Source organism: Aplysia californica, unplaced genomic scaffold (genome assembly GCF_000002075.1).
Source record: "Aplysia californica isolate F4 #8 unplaced genomic scaffold, AplCal3.0 scaffold00015, whole genome shotgun sequence".
Taxonomy (NCBI): Eukaryota; Metazoa; Mollusca; class Gastropoda; order Aplysiida; family Aplysiidae; genus Aplysia; species Aplysia californica.
The window spans coordinates 726,930-744,857 of NW_004797285.1; the positions used below are offsets into that span (position 1 = coordinate 726,930).

Genomic DNA, 17,928 nt, shown 5'->3' on the forward strand with positions numbered 1-17,928 from the left:
AGTGGGAGAAAGGGGAGGGGAGTGGAGCCATTTGCACCTTAGGCTTCATTTGAATGTGGCATTTGCCGTCTTGTTTGTATTTGAAATGCTGGGAACCGTATTATGTAAATAAAGCACCCAATACATCTGCAAGTGCAAGTGTCTATACTCAAGTTTTTAATCTGTTTCTAAAAATGTAAGTGCGAGGTCTACAGTCTTCGAGGGGACTATATAAATATAATATATACACCACATTGAGGCAGGCCCCCATCTACACAATTAGATAATTTAGGAAGCGGGTCTCCGAACTTGCCTGTCAGGGGCAACCCGGGCTGAGGAGGATACAACATCCCAGCAGAAAGAACGATATACTCATTAAAAATTGTCTTCCCATTCGAATATCGAACTTGAGTCTCTTGTGTGCGACTGCGAAGCGAGCGTCTAAACCCTACACCACAGGCGCCGGTTGGATTGGGGAGGCAGAGGAGATACGTATTATTTATATACTTTATAAGGGAACCAAACAAGTTGTGTTGAATAACTTTGTGTGACGCCGAAGGATGGAAGGATTTACTACTCGCATCGAACCTGGGACCAATAGTAACTATAGCACAGAAGAGCAATTAGCTGCACATGGGCTGATGGTTAAGGAACACACTGAAAGTGACTTCAACTCAAGAGTGAAGAGATATCAAACATAAAAAACAAGAACGTTTATTGTGCAGAGTATTTATTTGCAGATCTCTCTAATAAGACTAAGAAAGACCAGTACTGTACACAAGCAGTCCTTTGCACTGGCAATGGCATACATCTTTTAGTTCACATATTATATGTTTACAATAACGGATGACATTTTACTCATTGTTAACAAAGTCTCGATGATTTCATGTATCCTAATTAACTAGAGAAGATTCGTCTCACAGTAACGTTTGAACATTTTAAGCAAAGAAAGAAAAGACGGCATTTGTTTCTCTTCACGTGAACACCAAATCACCAGCTGTACACAGTGAGCAGAACTTTCACTTCGGGCCTGATCATTTTCTTTTGGACACCTTGAGCCAGATTTCCTCCTGTGGATGAGTGACTAAACCAAAGACAGGCTTCACCACCTGGTCATCCCACATGCTCACCTCAAACCTGAGAAAAGGAAAAAAGATTGATCGGAACTGGTGGTTTTGACAGATACAACGTTATTTAGGATTTTTCGAAGGACATCTAAATTTTTAAAAATTGCTCTGTTTAGACCTGCTTTAGCTTGACGCTCCATTTGGTCTTCAGATTGAATTGACTTTGTTGTGAAGAACGGAGTATACTTTTCCTGGAGGAGACACAAATGGTGTTACATAAAAATGACCAGTTTATACATTTCTAATCTGTTTGTTCCGGTATCCCTCTTCTCTTTATGCAATCAAAATTTACAAAATATTAACGAATTTTTTAAAACAAATCATCCACAACCAGACTTGTTTGATAGGGTACTCAAAGTGAAACAAAAAACCTGCGGTTTTTGAAAATAGGCTCGACTCTGTTTGATCCAGATGGAGTTGTATTGATCCCATTTGCAAAAAGCCTTCCCATAATAGACATATTGTCATGTAACTTCTAATTCGAGACGACCTCACTGAATTGTATATGCTGAAGGAAAAAAAAAATCTCGAATTCACATGTCGTACACCCGCCGAAATATTCGAGAAAGTATGGAATATTTAATATCTATTTATTTTATACTTTAGATTAAACAATTGGAACTTTTAAAACAGCTGTAGTCTCAAGTATGAACAATTCTTCAAAAAATGCAATTAAAACGCATTTCAAAGAGGCTACAATTCACTTCGCTACACTTGCTAACCTAGACCCAAACCGCCTTCCCCTTTTGTAAACAGAGGGGAAAAAACAACCCAAAAACAAATCAACAAAAAAGAGAAAACACAAAGATGAAGTTCCAGGCCTAACCAAGGTCAGGTTCTTAACGTTACTTACTTCCTGATAAGAGTGGCTATCAAAACAGTGGCTTCTTTGTATGCGAATTTATAACCAGGGCAAATTCTCTTGCCAGCAAATCCAAACGGAGAAAATGCATACGGTGGGTGATCCTTGCTATTTTCAATACTGAAGCGATCAGGATCAAACCTGAAAAACAGAAAGAAAGGACAATATTTACTGCAAATTTAAGATTATAACAGCACCAGTAGATTAAAAAAGAATGTTCCATTAATCTTTTAAACACAACACGACTGAGCGGAGTTTTTATTTTCCCACTAAGCAACCAATATGTTTACTTTATGTTCTTTGATACGCTGGTTTCAAACCTGTTTAGGGCTTTTAGTTACTGACTATTTTTTTATGTTGAGATGTACTGTTGTATAGGCAAAACAACTTGTGTTATCTTTGTGGAAAATGTTGTGCACAAGGGCAGCACAAGAAGCTGAGTCAAACTTGCATACAAACATTAGATTTATTAGTGCTCATTAACAAGGTTATCAGCCAAAATAATTTTCTAAAAATCCACAGCGCAGAAATTACATCTACATCAAATATGAGAGCTCATTTTCTCTTCTTTCTTTTTTATGAGCGATTCCTGCAGCTCTGGTCGGATCAGTAGTGTCAAGTATTTCCATGAGCATAACGTCACTCTTATGGTTGTGCCCGCTTGCTAAACTCAACTAATGGTGATGAAAAAAACAATTCCATTGAGATACAGCTTCGTCAACAATTGAGCCATGGTAAACGATGTCTTATAAAAGTGGGAGCCAAAAAAAAAAAGATGCATGCTAAACATCATTAAATAATACTACTCCCACCTCCCCCTACCAGTCCTTCACCCTTTTCCCCATTTTCATCAGGCTTTCTCGCCTATCAAAACCTATAAGATTCCATGGTCTCTTCTTTTCCATTCTTATGAGAAATAAATGCAGATACCGAAAAGGAAGAGGATTAACACTGTTTCTCGACATCACAATGCCAGGTCCTCTAACCATACTAAACAGTATTTGTTCACAAGTTTTGTCCTTATATCTGATAACCCTACCCACGTCCTTATATCCTCCCCCCCCCCCCACCGATGTCGTGAAGTTGTCGTCACAAACTTCATCCACAATAAAGTGGAGTATATATTTTATATCATAGACGTCGAAGGATAAAAGCCTGACAACTTCGAAGTCACAAGAAGTATCTGCAGTCAACCAGCGAGACCGTTCATTTGAAACATACACAAACCCAAACTAAAAAGTATTAAAATTTTTCAAGTGCCCGAGATTCGTGTAGAGGCACAACCGACTGAGAAAAGACCCTCGAGAACTCAGAAGTCATCATTTCATCATCAACCCGGTGCGACAATTCCAAAGGATTTTAAATGAGTCTAGCATCAAAAAGTGTCATTTGGCTCTTCAGATGTAAACTGCATGCTTACAAATCAGAGATGCTGTCACTAAAAAGAACATTCTCCTGATCTGATCGCATTATAATATTGTTATAGGAGTGAAGTCGGCTAGCTACGAAACCTAAATATCCATTGTTTTTGTATTTAGTTCAATTAAAATGATTTATTATTGTTCTGTTTATCGGATGGTGATCGTAGACAATTCTAACAGAATTTACACACATATTTACCTTTGTGGAAAGGGCCACAGCTTTTCATTCTGCATGACAACACCAAACCCGTGAATCACTGGAGTCTGAAGTACACATAGAAAAAAGCAAAAAAAGCAGAGATTACTCATGGGAAACCTGAGACCACACAAAAAAGTAGTAGAGTGCAGGCCCAAGAAAGGCGAAATACATTGAAACAGTGCTGCATCTCTGCATACAAAATCCTATCCAGTCGAGCAAAGTCCAAAATATTTTTCCATGGCTGAATTAATGCCACAACGAAAGTCTATTTTAAGACCTTTTCTAAAACGCTTCGCAATACTTCGTGTCTCAAGAATATCTGAGCCCTAAGACGCAACATACTGTTGGGAAAATCTAAACTACCCAGTCTTACATTCTTGAGAACCTTGTGTCCACCAAGCTCAGAATCGACGTCCTGGACCCGGGCGCCCCACGGGGCTATAACAGCACACCGCAGTGTTTCCTGGAGTACCTGGTGGAGATACCTGTTTAGGAAATCACATTTTGATTGAATTAAGACGTTGTTACCCGATACAATCAATATCTGGCAGATACAGCTACAGCCATATTTCACCGTAGACAAACGTAGGAATGAGATACATTGAAAAGACGAAGTAGGAGCACACCACGACAAATTAGTTAAGCTACTCAAATTTTTAGAATGTGTAATGAGTGGTCTATTCATCAATGGTTTCCATGATATAAAAGGATATTCCTCCAGTTCTAAATCTTTTAACTGGATATCTTATAGTCCGTCATAAGAAAGAAGAACAAATAAAGAAGAATATAATAAAAAGCCACTGATTTCAAAGTTAAGAGAACTATATAGGACAATGATAAGTGGTACCGTAGCTCGCCACAGCTGGAATCTGTGACGACGTCTTTCTGTCCCAAGACTTGGACAATCTCCGAGTGCAGCTTGCTCTGAACGTCAGGGTGAGTGGCCAGGAAATACATCGCCCATGTCAACACTGGTGAGACATCTTAGTATTTCAGGCTTTTTTATACTTTCGTAACTTCTGGTATCCATCAAGTTATAAAAAACATAGAATCACAGACAACACGAGGCAAACAGTAAATGCTGCAAATGCTCAAAAAGACCAATGTGTGGCCCCACAGAAAGTGGATAACCTGAATGTGACTAGCAAGTCAATTAAGTTCTGAGTGGAAGGTTTGGGTACACTTTTCCTTTATAAAAGCATAATCCTTGAACTTTTGTTTAAAACAACTATTTCAGTTTCGAATTGGAGTAGACACATAAATTCTGGTCAGGTCTAGCACACCACTAATCTAATGAAGTAATATACTTGAGTCTGGTACTGTCCTGGACCATGAAGAAAATCTAAAAGAATCTTGTTTGTATATAGACCTGGGGTAGGATATTTTGGCTACTAAAAGATGGGCCTGATAAGCCAACGTTTTTTACAGACCCTGCCTTAACTGAAGACACAACTGTCTGCGCATATGAGTAAGAAAATCTGAAGGAGATACGATGTGACAGTTGAGGTATTCTAATGACCTGTATTTATAAAAATCCAAATATGGGACAAAACATGTTGGTACCCTTTTAAAACCTGAGAGCATTGTGGCATAGACCTATGACAAATGTGCACTATAAGACAATAAGCTCTGACTCAGAACTTCAAAAGGTCAATGGAAAAATGAAGATGAGCAACACAAATCTTTAAATAAGCCTAGCTTGACTTGCATACCCCCCCTCCCCCCCGGGCCGCCTTTTTTTTTCATCCAACCCCTCCCTTTGCTGATTCAAAGTTTCAAACAACCGCTGGTTTTACATGTATCACAATCAGATACGCTGATATGAACAGACTGCTGTATGTAGTGAAATATAAAAAGACACATGAGACCACGTACATAGACAACACAAATACTCACAGTTGGCACTTGTGTGAAAGGCCGCAACCAAATATGTTATGACATCAGAAGTCACTACATCCTCTTCTGTTGTAGACTGTAGGATGACGTCAATCAGGAGCTGCTGGTCCTTAACTTTGTTCTGTCGGTGGTCTACGACATTCTTCACCACCGCGTTAAGGCACTGGAGAGCTGGAAGAGAGCCAGAAACCAGGTAACATAACCTGGAATATCGAGTGAGCACATTTGTTGCTACAAAAATGGGATTAATCTCTCCAAAAAAAGACAAGAGACGTCACACTTCAGAGAATCAGATTATCTTTCTGATCGGAGCAAGAGCAACTGGAGTATATTTTGAAACACTGACTGCTCAGTTCTGCTTCGGTCGTGTTACAATCAGTGCACGGGCTAGGTTATGATGTATATTTGACCATTGCTTTCCTTTACCTATCACTTGACATTAAGTCCTTCTGGCATGATGCCTCAACAATTTGAACTAAAAAATTCATGTATTATTATGCTTGACTATGTTGAAAAGGTGTTCTTTTAATTCTCTCAACCAATCAGTTGAAGCATAGGTGACAGAAGTCATATTCTTAACTAAATTTTCACTTCGAAGTGGCCAAATACACATTTTGTTATAGGGCTGTAGATGGGGGGTGGGGGATGAAGATGCTAATGCTGGTGGAAGGGTCTCGAAGTTTCATTTGTTTTTAAATAGAGAAAGGGAGGGGGTGGAGTGGAGGTGGGGGTGGGGGGAATGGGGGAAGACATCCTTCTAAGCACTAGGGGCCTACCTTCCGTAAATGATTTTTGCCTTGCACCATTCTCACCAAGAGGGGCTGGGTCTGTTAAGCGGCGTTCCATCTCATCCCAAACCTGATGGTTCGACACACAAAAATAAACGAGTACATTTTTTAGCAATCAAACAAACTATTTCACATATGACAACAGGAACTCAGATCAAAGTGCAACAATAAGACTCCGTCCCAGCAGATTTTATAGTGGCTATATCCACTGCCAAATGTTTTCTTCATGTAGAATGTTATTGCCATAAGTTACCAGAGAGAGGAACAAAATCAGGTTTAAATCCACCTCAAAACCTGTAAGCCGCAGATTCTGTAACGTAGTCCTCATATTGTTATCTCTTGTGCGATATGCTCTTAATTATAGAACTATGTTGAGAAAGTAACCCCCCCCCCCTCAAGAAAATCAATCAATCAATCAATCAATCAATCAATCAATCAATCAATCAATCAATCAATAGTTTTACCGTCGTGTAGGCATTGCAGATGGTCTGTACCAATTTCTCGTCCTGGAAACTATCTCCCATCAGAGTCAACAAAGTGGTGCGAAGTGAAAATGATGCCATGTCCTCGCAGACTGGTATGTGGTCTGTCTCACTTTTAGTTGACCATTTCTTCTCCACCATTCCAGCAATCTGAGGCACAAAGTTTAAATTGGCTATCTGTTGCAATATGGGCAGCGTGTACGATAAGTTTCTAAATGAGGTTTGGTTTTTTTTCAATTGAAATGCGTGTGACAGTGCTTAGTCTCAAAATCAATTGAGGGGAGGGGGGATGCACAATCACTGAACAAGACACAAGTGGCAATCAATTCCTGCCCATTGAAGTAAAAGCTTGGATTTCCTTAGCAGTTACCAGCAAAATAAAGGGGAAAATAGGATAAAAGCACATAAAACTTACGGAATAGCAGTTAGCACAGAAATATGAAGTAGACAGTTGAGTGGGGTAACTGACTGCTGTTAGTTTGAACAGGGAGAAAGTGTGAACGAAAAATACCTCTCAGTGGCATCTGTCTTCAATGTAAGTATGACAATGGGATATGGGACGGAGCTTACGCATTTGGGAACATATTTACTGTGGGTCTTGCTGCTTTCTTACAAATCGAATGATGTGATCAGTTTTTCCTGAAAAAAATCAAATTCTAACACCATGACGATCGATTGGATGATAAAAAATGACAGAACACGCCTTTTCCATCAGTATTCCAAATTTCATGTAATTTGGGAAGAAGGTAATACAACAAGGCGGAAACAAAGGTGTAAACTCACAAGGAGCTGGGGGCAGAACCCACCAGTCCTCTCGGATCATTTGCTATGTATCATATGCCCTTTACCGATACACAGGGATTGAATGTGAATCTATTGTCTCACATCCCCACTTATTGCGTTTCCATACCGGGTGTAGCTGGAAAAGAACAGTGAGGGCATTAATAATGACACCAGACAGAGTACGTCAAACTCTGAACAGAACAAAAGGCCTTCTCATTTAGTTGTCTGTTTTCTTTAATCTTAAAAAACAGCATCGTCACGTTACCTCTTGAAATTCTGGAAAATATTTCTTGAGATTTTCATGAGAAAACGGGCGGTCGTAAGCCTTTCTTCTTCTTCGTCCTTCAGAACCATTAGCGTACTGCAAAGAACTGCTACCAGACAACACTTTAAAGGACAGAAACAACTCAGCTGTAACGGAAAGAAAATCGTTAATAGAATTGAACAACGGAATGGTTGCTGCAAAACATTAAGTTGGAGCTCAACTTACATCTTTTTAAGGAGAAATAAATTATTAGCCACTTAAGTAAGAACAATGTGAATAAACTATGATAGTGTGAAAGTTTAGCACAATTTCTAGTGTCAGTGTGCGAAAAAAGATATAGATCTAGTATTAAATACGATGACAACTATGTGCTGGAAAGCTATTCAAAACACACCTACAAAGAGTAACTGAATAGCTGGCTATTTCACCAAAAATTTAAAAATGCTGCATAAAACATATTTAACTTTGCTTTGGAACTTGTCACATAATCTCTGTTATCTCTTGTCAGCATGCTGGCCTCTGCCTTATTTCGTCGCTATCATAAAGCAGAGAAACACCATAAGCTTAATGTTATTCCCTTTGGGTATGTTTGAAGCACGCTGAACTCAGAAAAACCCAGCCCAACCTGCAACTCTAATTTGGTGTCTACTGATTCAACCCAGACACGGCCTCTGACTCACAGCCGGCTTGCGTGACTAGAGTAAGACTGGTCAGGTTTCACTGGGTTTTATACATTTGTCATAGCATTCGTCGAGCCACATTTAATAATAAATAAGCTTAAATACATTTCATAGTATTTTTGGGTGTATTGTTTTTCACATGTACAGTTCAAGCCGACATTTGATGAGTTGAAAAAAGGACAGCCTACAGTAAAAGTTGTTTTCTTCTTTATCAAACGAAAGAAATATAAAAGTCGCAAATCGATTTCCAGAACAAAAAATAATATTAGATACACATCAATCCGTTCATCTAGAGATAATAGACATTTTAAACTAAAGACTCGAATGGCCAGGGCCGTCGAGAGCCAGGTCGGGCAATGGGGCAGCAATCACCTTCGGGCCCCTCCTCCCCCCGGCCCCCACCCGCCCTCACCTGCTATTTAATAACCCAACAAATACAATGTACATAGGCATATATAATCACTTTACTGTAGCATATCTATTACATACCAACATGCTCTCTCTCTCTCTCTCTCTCTCTCTCTCTCTCTCTCTCTCTCTATCTCTCTCTCTCTCTCTCTCTCTCTCTCTCTTTCTCTCTCTCTTTCTCTCTCTTTTTTCTCTCTCTTTTCAGCGTGCTTACGAGGCCCCCCCAAACCCCCGGGCCCCGGGGCATTGGCCCCCCCTGACCCCCCCCCCCCTTTCGACAGGCCTGCGAATGGCTTACCAGGTCTGTCAAATACATTGGCATGGGCTTTGAACAGTTCAGGTGAAGCAATGCTGACCACATAGGTCTGTCCCCACCAGAAACCAGCAATGTCTCCAAACCGGCTATGTAAGTCAAGAAGAAACTCATGCAGACTGCCTGCACGAGCAATATCACTGAGATTGCCTTCTCTGAAACAATAGACAGATTCTCATGGTACAAAGTTGTAACTATTGACGTTTCATTTCCAGATGAAGCATACAAGAGCACAGTCGTAAGATTAAGATCAGCAATAGGAATCTTTTTTTTAAACATATGATTACTCGCAAATCCATTTTAACATTTACGCAGTATTCCTTGACATAATTTCCTGAAGAAGCATACAATTAAAGAGCATGGTAGTGATATAAGATATCTGCAACAGTGACTATTCCTTTTTAAAACATGTGTTTGCGCTGTTGGTGTGTCCATGTCTCATTACCCGCAAATCTATAGAACAAGTTATTCAAGACAATTCGTTTCTTGTGGGCAGAAACAGTTGCAGCTAAACTATGGGATTGTCTCTCCTCACTAGCTAGCAAGTCGGGCATAGTTACCAAGTTGACGAAACTTCGGATGTTCTCCATGCCATTATTCAATTGTGGCACCGGACCTGGCATCTTTCTTTAACATAACTAGACTGAATAGCTGCACTATTTTGCCGCTTTGTTCTCTGTAGACCGGCGTCTGTGGAGGAGAGGTTAGGTGCCTCGCTGTCGCACACAGAAGATCTGACTTTGACTCCCGCGCGGGGAGAATTTTTATCAAGTATCTGGGGGCTCTTGTGGTCTAGAGGTTACGGTGTTCGCCTCTCATTCAATAGGTCCCGAGTTCTAAAACTGACAACATCAGAAACTGTTCTCTCTAGAATGTCCTCATTTCACCTCCTTTCCTGCTTTCTTACCATGCTTTCGTCTTCACTTTCTGCCCCCCTCCCCCCCCCCCCCCCACACACACACTTGCCCGCTCCTGTGGGCTCCTGACTCATTCTGCCGCCTTTCTACTACTACTCATTGGCTCCCTCTTACAGTTGTCTTTCAGCGACACCCTTGATCTTAGGTTAGGTAAGATCTAACACTTAGGCTTCTCGGCTAGGGCGAAAAATATAGAAGGTCTCGTGTGCATGGTCCGAAATTGATAAGAGTAGGCTTTGGCAGCGACCCGCACAAAATTCAAAATTAATTCCCACCAAACTGACCTTATGCAGTTTCTAACGCCGTAAAACACTTACCACAAACAAATAATAATCCAGTATCTTGGGCTACCTGTTGAGATGTCGTACGCCTCTCAGTCCAAGTTGACCCTGACAATTTGGGATGAAGCCCGCCCCGTAAATAATCTATGTTGTATCGATTGGGAGGTAAAACATCGACACGCAAAAGTGGTTTGTGAAGATTCTAAGTAGGTGCATTACACTACACTTCGTCTTACTCACTCTTTACTTGATGGATCGAGGCCAGATATGGTGGAGACCTTCTTCGAGCTCTGTAACACAAACACTGGATTTAACAACGGTATAGGCTATTCTGTTCCTGAAACCTATTGACAATGAGAAGTCTAATCACACTCACAGACAGCGCCGACAATCTACATGAAAGCAAGTGTAGACCAAAATAGAGAGTCTTTGTCAAAAAGTGAAAAACAAGTTCTAATATATACGCTAATGGCAAAGTATTGAGTTTTAATACAGCAAAAGCAATTAATTGTTTATGAAGGCTAAAGTAAGTTTTCAAACTTTCAGTACCGACTGTTTTTTATTCAGGCAATGGTCTTAATGCTGAAATAGATTTCAATTTCATTTACAGACAGTTCAACAGATTAAAAACCTATTCCTAGTTAGATGCACTATGATCATAATATTCTAAAAAATAATATTCTCAACAAGAGCTAAAAGTAATAATCAAACGTCATCAAATTAATGTTCTGACAATATTGAGATTCAAGATGTTATATATTATATATACAGGGAGAAATAGAGAGTTAGAGAGAGAGAGAGAGAGAGAGAGAGAGAGAGAGAGAGAGAGAGAGAGAGAGAAGATACACTCACACACACACACACACACACACGCACACACACACACACACACACACACACACACACACACACACACACTCTCTCTCTCTCTCTCTCTCTCTCTCTCTCTCTCTCTCTCTCTCTGTGTCTCACACACACACACACACACACACACACACACACACACACACACACACACACACACACACACACACAAATACACGCACGCACACACAGACATATCTGTTTTTGATGGTTTGGGGGAGGGGGGATCAGGCCCGTCATGGCCGGGATTCTTCTCGACCTTTGACAAAGAAAGCAGTCTAACGACGACATTCTTTGATCGATTTTTGTATTTACACAACACTGTCTAGGTTAGACATGCAAAGTGACATAGGTCAGGCAAATATGAGCTATAATAAAATAGAAAAAAAAGACCCTAGCAGAATATACTACACAAAACGTACCGGATAGAGCCATTTTACGGCTATAAGCATAGCAATAAGAAATGCTATGGTGAGAATCAGAACGTCCAACATTGTGGCTCAGCAGTTCCAAACAAGTGTTGGATGCGACCTCTCAGTACTTCCGTCAATACAAGAGACACGGAGCAGCTCTGCGCCTGCTTTGTCGATACCGTCCCGAATTTACTGACGTCGTAGACCTTGTCGGCCTACACTTCCTTTGACAGCTGGGGATTACATAATTTTAGAGTTGATTCCCCTGAGCTAAAATTCTGCAAAACCATCATAATATTATTATCCAGTTCAATAATGTAATCGAGGAAACGTTTTCGGCAAGATTTCTCAGGAATCACGAGTGTACATTCAGCCTTCTAATCGATCTTTCTGCTTACACTCAGCGTGTACCGTGTGTTTATCTCAAACATGAAAATATGCACGCATTTAGGCGCAGGCAAAATAGATGCACTTGAGTAAACCAGCATTTGTTCTGTGCAATGAATAGTTTTGTTAACAGGTAAGTTACATTATTATATGCTCGTGAATTGTGCTGTCCAGACAGAGATCACTCAAGACCTTAAGAGGGCTGTTCAAAGGCAGGAGTAGCTGAAGTTGTGGGGAATTACACCTGGCTCTTTTAACTCTTATGGAGGGATCCAAAAGTCCCGATTTGGCTGAAGATTACGAATTTTTTTAAAATGATTTTTTAGCTTCTACATCATCTCCTACAACTATTTCATTACATTAAACCCCCTAAAGCCTTATTTCTTCCCATACCAGGCATGTTTGTTATCACCATTTCATCATAAAGTCAATCTTTTACTTTTTTTTATCGCCCAATCTCTCAAAACGCTGTTTTTCTATGTACTTTATGAATAACCTAACAATTTTTCATCCAATCTTTATGAACTTTCACAGAATGAAGAGAAGATGTAATACTAAAGTTCTGTCTGTTAAATGTTTGATATATGAAATAGATTTATTGGTGGTGTCTGGAGCGTCGATTTTCACAGATTTTTTTTTTGCAACCTTGAATACTACCTCACGAAAAAAAATTTTTTATTAAAAATCTTCTAATTCGTTTTGAAAAGAATTCAGCTGACAAATTTGTAGATCTAATGTTTGTTAAGATGCATACAAAAAACAAACAAACAATCTATTTCCATGAAAAATAAGTGCGGTATTCATTACGTAAGACATGTCAACAAAATCCAATATGGTCGCCGTAGCCATGGAAACTAAACTTTTCTCTCAAATTTGATTGTTGATTCTAAGACTCCTTACTATACTTGTTATATGTGTCAAATTTGGTAAAAGTTGATCCTCTAATAAGCGAGATAGCCTTCAAGTGTAGCGCCCCCCCCCCCTCCCTTAAGGACGTAGCCGACATAATAAGTCCGACCTGCAGGAGACCAAAAGCAGTGTTGAGGCACATCTGGTCCATAAAAAACACGAATTTAGCATGTTTCATGGTATGCATGTTATTGTCAGCCTTTTAAATTTCAGAAATAAAGTACAGAATTGAAAAATTTATTTGATTACGGAAGCTATGTTCTTTTTTTAACGTGCCCAAAACAGCGCGTCTTCTAGTGCTGTAGAATTACCAGAACGCGAGTGTTCAAAGATTTAATATATATTTTATCGCATTTTATTGAACTGGGGAGCAGATAGCTCTGCAAGTTACTGAGAGACGAGGCTATTTTGAAAGCCTTTTATGCTCTTCAATGAGGATAGCCAAATTTCTACGTGAAAGATTAATGTCATAAAGGGCCAGGTCTGAAACAGACATTGTCGACCATGGTTAGCCAATTTCTCAGCTCTATGCCCCCAAAAGCACCTCTGTTATCCTGGGCGTTCCCTGCCTCTCATCTGTTTATATTAATTTCTAAGTCGGTTACTCTGGGTCTACCTCTTCCCCGTTTGCCGTATATTTTTGCCGTGAGGGTAAGATGTTCAGAGCTATACATCGCTCGGATTCTTCTTCTTCTTCTTCTTCTTCTTCTTCTCTCTCTCTCTCTCTCTCTCTCTCTCTCTCTCTCTCTCTCTCTCTCTCTCCCTCTTTCTCTTTCTCTCTCTCTCTCTTTCTGTCTCTCTCTCTCTACCTCCATCCCCCCCTCTCTCTCTCTCTCGCTCTCTCTCTCTATGCATCCCTCTCACTTTATATGTGTTTGTGTGGGTATGTGCGTTTGTGTGTGTGTGTGTGTGTGTGTGTGTGTGTGTGTGTGTCTGTGTGTGTGTGTATGCGGAGACACACGTACACATTACCCATCCGTACAGATAGATAGATAAATAGATAGATAAGCATCTTGAATACAAATAAACACGTTGTCCCCTTTTATATATTTCAAATAAAGATGAAAAAAGAATGAGAAATGAACGTCCAGACAATAATGAAGGAACTCAAATGATATTTAGAAGACGTACCTGATCGTCAGAAGGGAAAAAAAACATGCGTCCTGTTTAGGCCATTCATTCTAGAAAACTCTAGGTCGTGGTACAGCATAAAATCTACCGTCATAGTTTTAAATTACAAAGCAAACAAACTCTGCTTCACTGATGCCATTTTATAAACTATCTGTCATGTCACAGGTGCTTTTATTCGGCATGGTTGAGGTTTCAAAACACGTTCAGTTGAATGAAGCGCATGACAGGACTGTGCGAGATTGCCGTCCTGTTGCAAGACCCATTCACGCATATAGTCGAAGAAGAACGTCTGTTTTGTTGGGAATGTATTTGTAGATCTCTATAATGGAACTCAGCAAGACACAAACACACACGCAGTCCTTAGGAATGACAACAACAAACATTTATACTTACATGTCCATCATTTAGTGACCAAATTATAATGTGTACACAAAACAAAACAAAAAAGCCCACAGAGGAAATAGGATATTAGACAAAGATTGCTTTATTTTTTGTCAAGCAATCCCGTACATTTCACCAGAAGTTGAGAGTCACAAAAACTTTTAAACGGATATTTTAAATCAAAACAAACATGAAAATGTGCATATCAAAAGAGAAGACAGATGTAGCACGAAAAAACTGAGTAAAGTATTTGGATCAAAACCCGAAAATCTGACAACATACAGTTCTTAGATTATTACTTCTACAAAATATAACCAAAAAATGATTGGTCTGTTTATTCACAGCAACTTCAAAATGCTTGCCATGAGGGTTCTTTTTCAGAAGGACGCTACCGTTCTAATTTACAAGAATAAAAATGAACATCAATTTGAAATAGATATATTACAATCATTGTTTATACAGCTAAAAATCTCAGTCTGGAAGAACAATTCCAAAAAAAACCTTTTCAAAGTAAAACGCTGAAAAGATACAGTCTCAGTTGTAATACCCACACCTTTGGGTAGCGATGTTCTTTACATAAGCACAGTGCAGAATACAAATACGGATTTGTCAGTTTTTCTTGGTGTTGTGTTTGGTCTGAAAATAATGCAGGCGAAAGCTCACTAATCAAAAGTACAAATCTGAATATTAGCAAGAAGAAACCTTGACCTCTGATAACGTACGGAAACATATATGAGGTTAATTCATGCCCCCATTCAGTCATTCTCAGTGTACCGATGCAGTTATATATCAAATGATAATCACTGTGCATGGAAAGCAACCCTCCTCCCCTTTTTTCGAACATGTCAGAGTTTTTACGTCCCCATCGACACAATCAGGATCACTTGCAAGCACTTTGACCCTTCCTGTTAGGGCCAACCCGGGCGAAGAGGAATACAACGTCCCAGCAAAAAGTTCTTTAAAAATGACACACTCAATATAGGTTCTCCACACAGGGAATTGAACTTAGGCATTCTGTGAACGGTAGAGAAGCACCCAGTGCCAATCGCTACACCACAGACGCCGGTATTGGGTGTACATCGTAACGAAACATTTTGTTTTTCCAACAATGCAAATAAGTAATCAAAGACGAACCACCCAGAGAGACGTATTCGGCACCACATAGTAAGCAGTTTGGTAGAAGCCAAATCCACAAAAACAAACATCCTAACATTTTGCTAAATGAGTATATCAAAGTCAAAGTCGCATTCATTCAGAAAAAGATTGGCCTAGAATGACTTTTCACGTTTTACCAATGTTTAGGGATTAAATACAGAGAAGTGACAGAAATACAAGAATAAAATTTAGATATCGTTTCCGTGTACCGTGTGAGCACAAGTAAGTAAAGAGAAGAAAACTCCCTTCAGTCCTGATCACTTTCTTCTGGACACCTTGAGCCAGATTTCCTCCTGCGGGCGAGTGACGAAACCAAAGACAGGCTTCACCACCTGGTCGCCCCACATGCTCACCTCAAACCTGTGAAAGGGAAACTTAGGTAGTGAGACCAGGGTGGTGTACTTATAGAAACAAAAACCTGTCCTAAGACATTTACTGTTGTTCTTTGCCATACATGCATGCGTTTTCTGGTGTGCGTTTGGACGCATGTACGCACCACGTTTGTATTTGTTTGGTTTTCTATGTAGGTGTTTGGCAACCATTTTCGACACAATTTTGATTATTTAGAAGGCGGACTTCGACCTTACATGTCAGGGCGAACCCGGGCTGAGATGCACACAACATCCCAGGAGGAAAGATCGATATACTCGATAAAAAAGTTCCCTACTTGGGAATCGAATTTTGGTTTACTGCATGCGACAGAGAGGCACCTAACTACTGCACCACAGGAAACCGTGTTTAATTTGTATGTGTTCTTCAAAGATAATGAGAAGAAAAAGGGAAAAGCAATCTTAGAGCCGACAGATAATACATATAATATATATATATATATATATATAATTATATATATATATAATATATATATATATATATAATATATATATATATATATATATATATAAAGAGAGACAGAGACAGACGAACAGACCGACAGACAGGCAGATAGAGGGAAAGAAAGAGAATGACAAAGAAAGAGGTGGGGATATATATTTGTATATATTGTATGCATACATGGTTAGTATACATACATACATACATATATATATATATATATATATATATATATATATATATATATATATGTGTGTGTGTGTGTGTGTGTGTGTGTGTGTGTGTGTGTGTGTGTGTGTGTGTGTGTGTGTGTGTGTGTGTGTGTGTGTGTATGTGTATACGAGGGGGGGGGGGTCAAGACGTCTTTGGTCTCAATATGAAGTAATAAAAATAGAGCTTTGTAACGTGGCACACATACGTTCATTTCTCTACATAGTCACCTTGCGGAGTAACAAAATTTTGCCACCTCTTTGACCTTCAAAAGTCCTTGAGAAAAAAATGACCCAGGATGGGCCAGTAACCAGTCTTCCACAGCTTCAATGGCGTCCTCATTGTCATGGAAACGACGTCCTTTCAGGGATTTTTAAAGAAAAGGAACCAGAAAAAAGTCTGAAGGGGCTAGGTCCGATGAGTAAGCTGGGTGTGACAGGATTTCAAAGCCGCACTGTTCTGCTATCTGGACTGTTTGTTGTGCCCTCTGCGCAGGGGCGTTGTCATATCGTAGGAGGATCCTATTACGGAGTTTTCCACTCCGTTTTCTTTCCAGTTAGGATTGCAATTTTATCAACAAACCCAAATAGTAGTCCCTTGTGATTGTTTTTCCATCCATTTTCCAGGTAGTCAGTCTTGATGATAACTTCACAACCCCAGAAACACAACCGCATGACCTTTCCACTTGACGGTGTTACCTTTGCCTTCTTTGGTGAGTGCGAAGAAGGGGTTTTCCATTGCAGGGAGGACACTTTTGTTGTGGATCAAAATGACACATCCATGTTTCATTCATAGTCACCATGTTTTTAAAGATATTTGTGTCATTGGACTCAATTCGAAGGAACGTTTTTGCAGGACTCAACTCTCTGCTTTTTTTGCTCACTTGTCATTTTTTTTTTTACCCAGTATGTCACAGTATTATGACGAGGACATTTGTCACCATAAACTTGGACTATTTCCTGAAAAATGTCTGAAGGGAATTTTCCCTGCAAGTGTAAAAACTTGATAACTGAGCGATATTCAACAGGCTCCATGGCACGGATTCAGCAAAAGAAAATCAAACGGTTTTGTGCTTGGCTTCATTGAACAAGTGCCTTATTATTGTCCGATTTTCTCAAACATTTGCATGCATGGAGTGTCCCAAAGAAATTGTCTAAAGGCTGGCGAAATTTCATTACTCTACCATGATTCCTTCATACCCAGATCAAAGACTTATTGGGCCCTCTCGTGTGTGTGTATATATATA

At 39.7% G+C, this 17,928-nt stretch overlaps 2 protein-coding genes across 2 annotated transcripts in view; both read right to left on the minus strand.

The window, feature by feature from the left end:
• Positions 1 to 252: 252 nt before the first annotated feature.
• LOC118478102 (cytochrome P450 20A1-like) lies at positions 253 to 11,901 on the minus strand. Its single transcript, XM_035971049.1, has 12 exons — positions 11,688 to 11,901; positions 10,642 to 10,691; positions 9,189 to 9,358; positions 7,803 to 7,948; positions 6,737 to 6,904; positions 6,261 to 6,342; positions 5,485 to 5,655; positions 4,436 to 4,559; positions 3,962 to 4,073; positions 3,589 to 3,653; positions 1,960 to 2,109; positions 253 to 1,116 (listed from the first exon to the last, which is right to left on the minus strand). The coding sequence occupies exons 1-12, from the start codon at positions 11,757 to 11,759 to the stop codon at positions 1,014 to 1,016; spliced, it is 1,413 nt and encodes a 470-aa protein (XP_035826942.1). The 5' UTR covers positions 11,760 to 11,901; the 3' UTR covers positions 253 to 1,013.
• Positions 11,902 to 15,898: 3,997 nt separating this feature from the next.
• Positions 15,899 to 17,928, minus strand: part of LOC118478059 (cytochrome P450 20A1-like) — an 8,058-nt gene continuing 6,028 nt past the window's right edge. The window contains exon 6 of the mRNA XM_035970995.1: positions 15,899 to 16,001. Coding sequence (XP_035826888.1) covers positions 15,899 to 16,001 — 103 coding nt within the window. The remainder of the gene's footprint in view (positions 16,002 to 17,928) is intronic.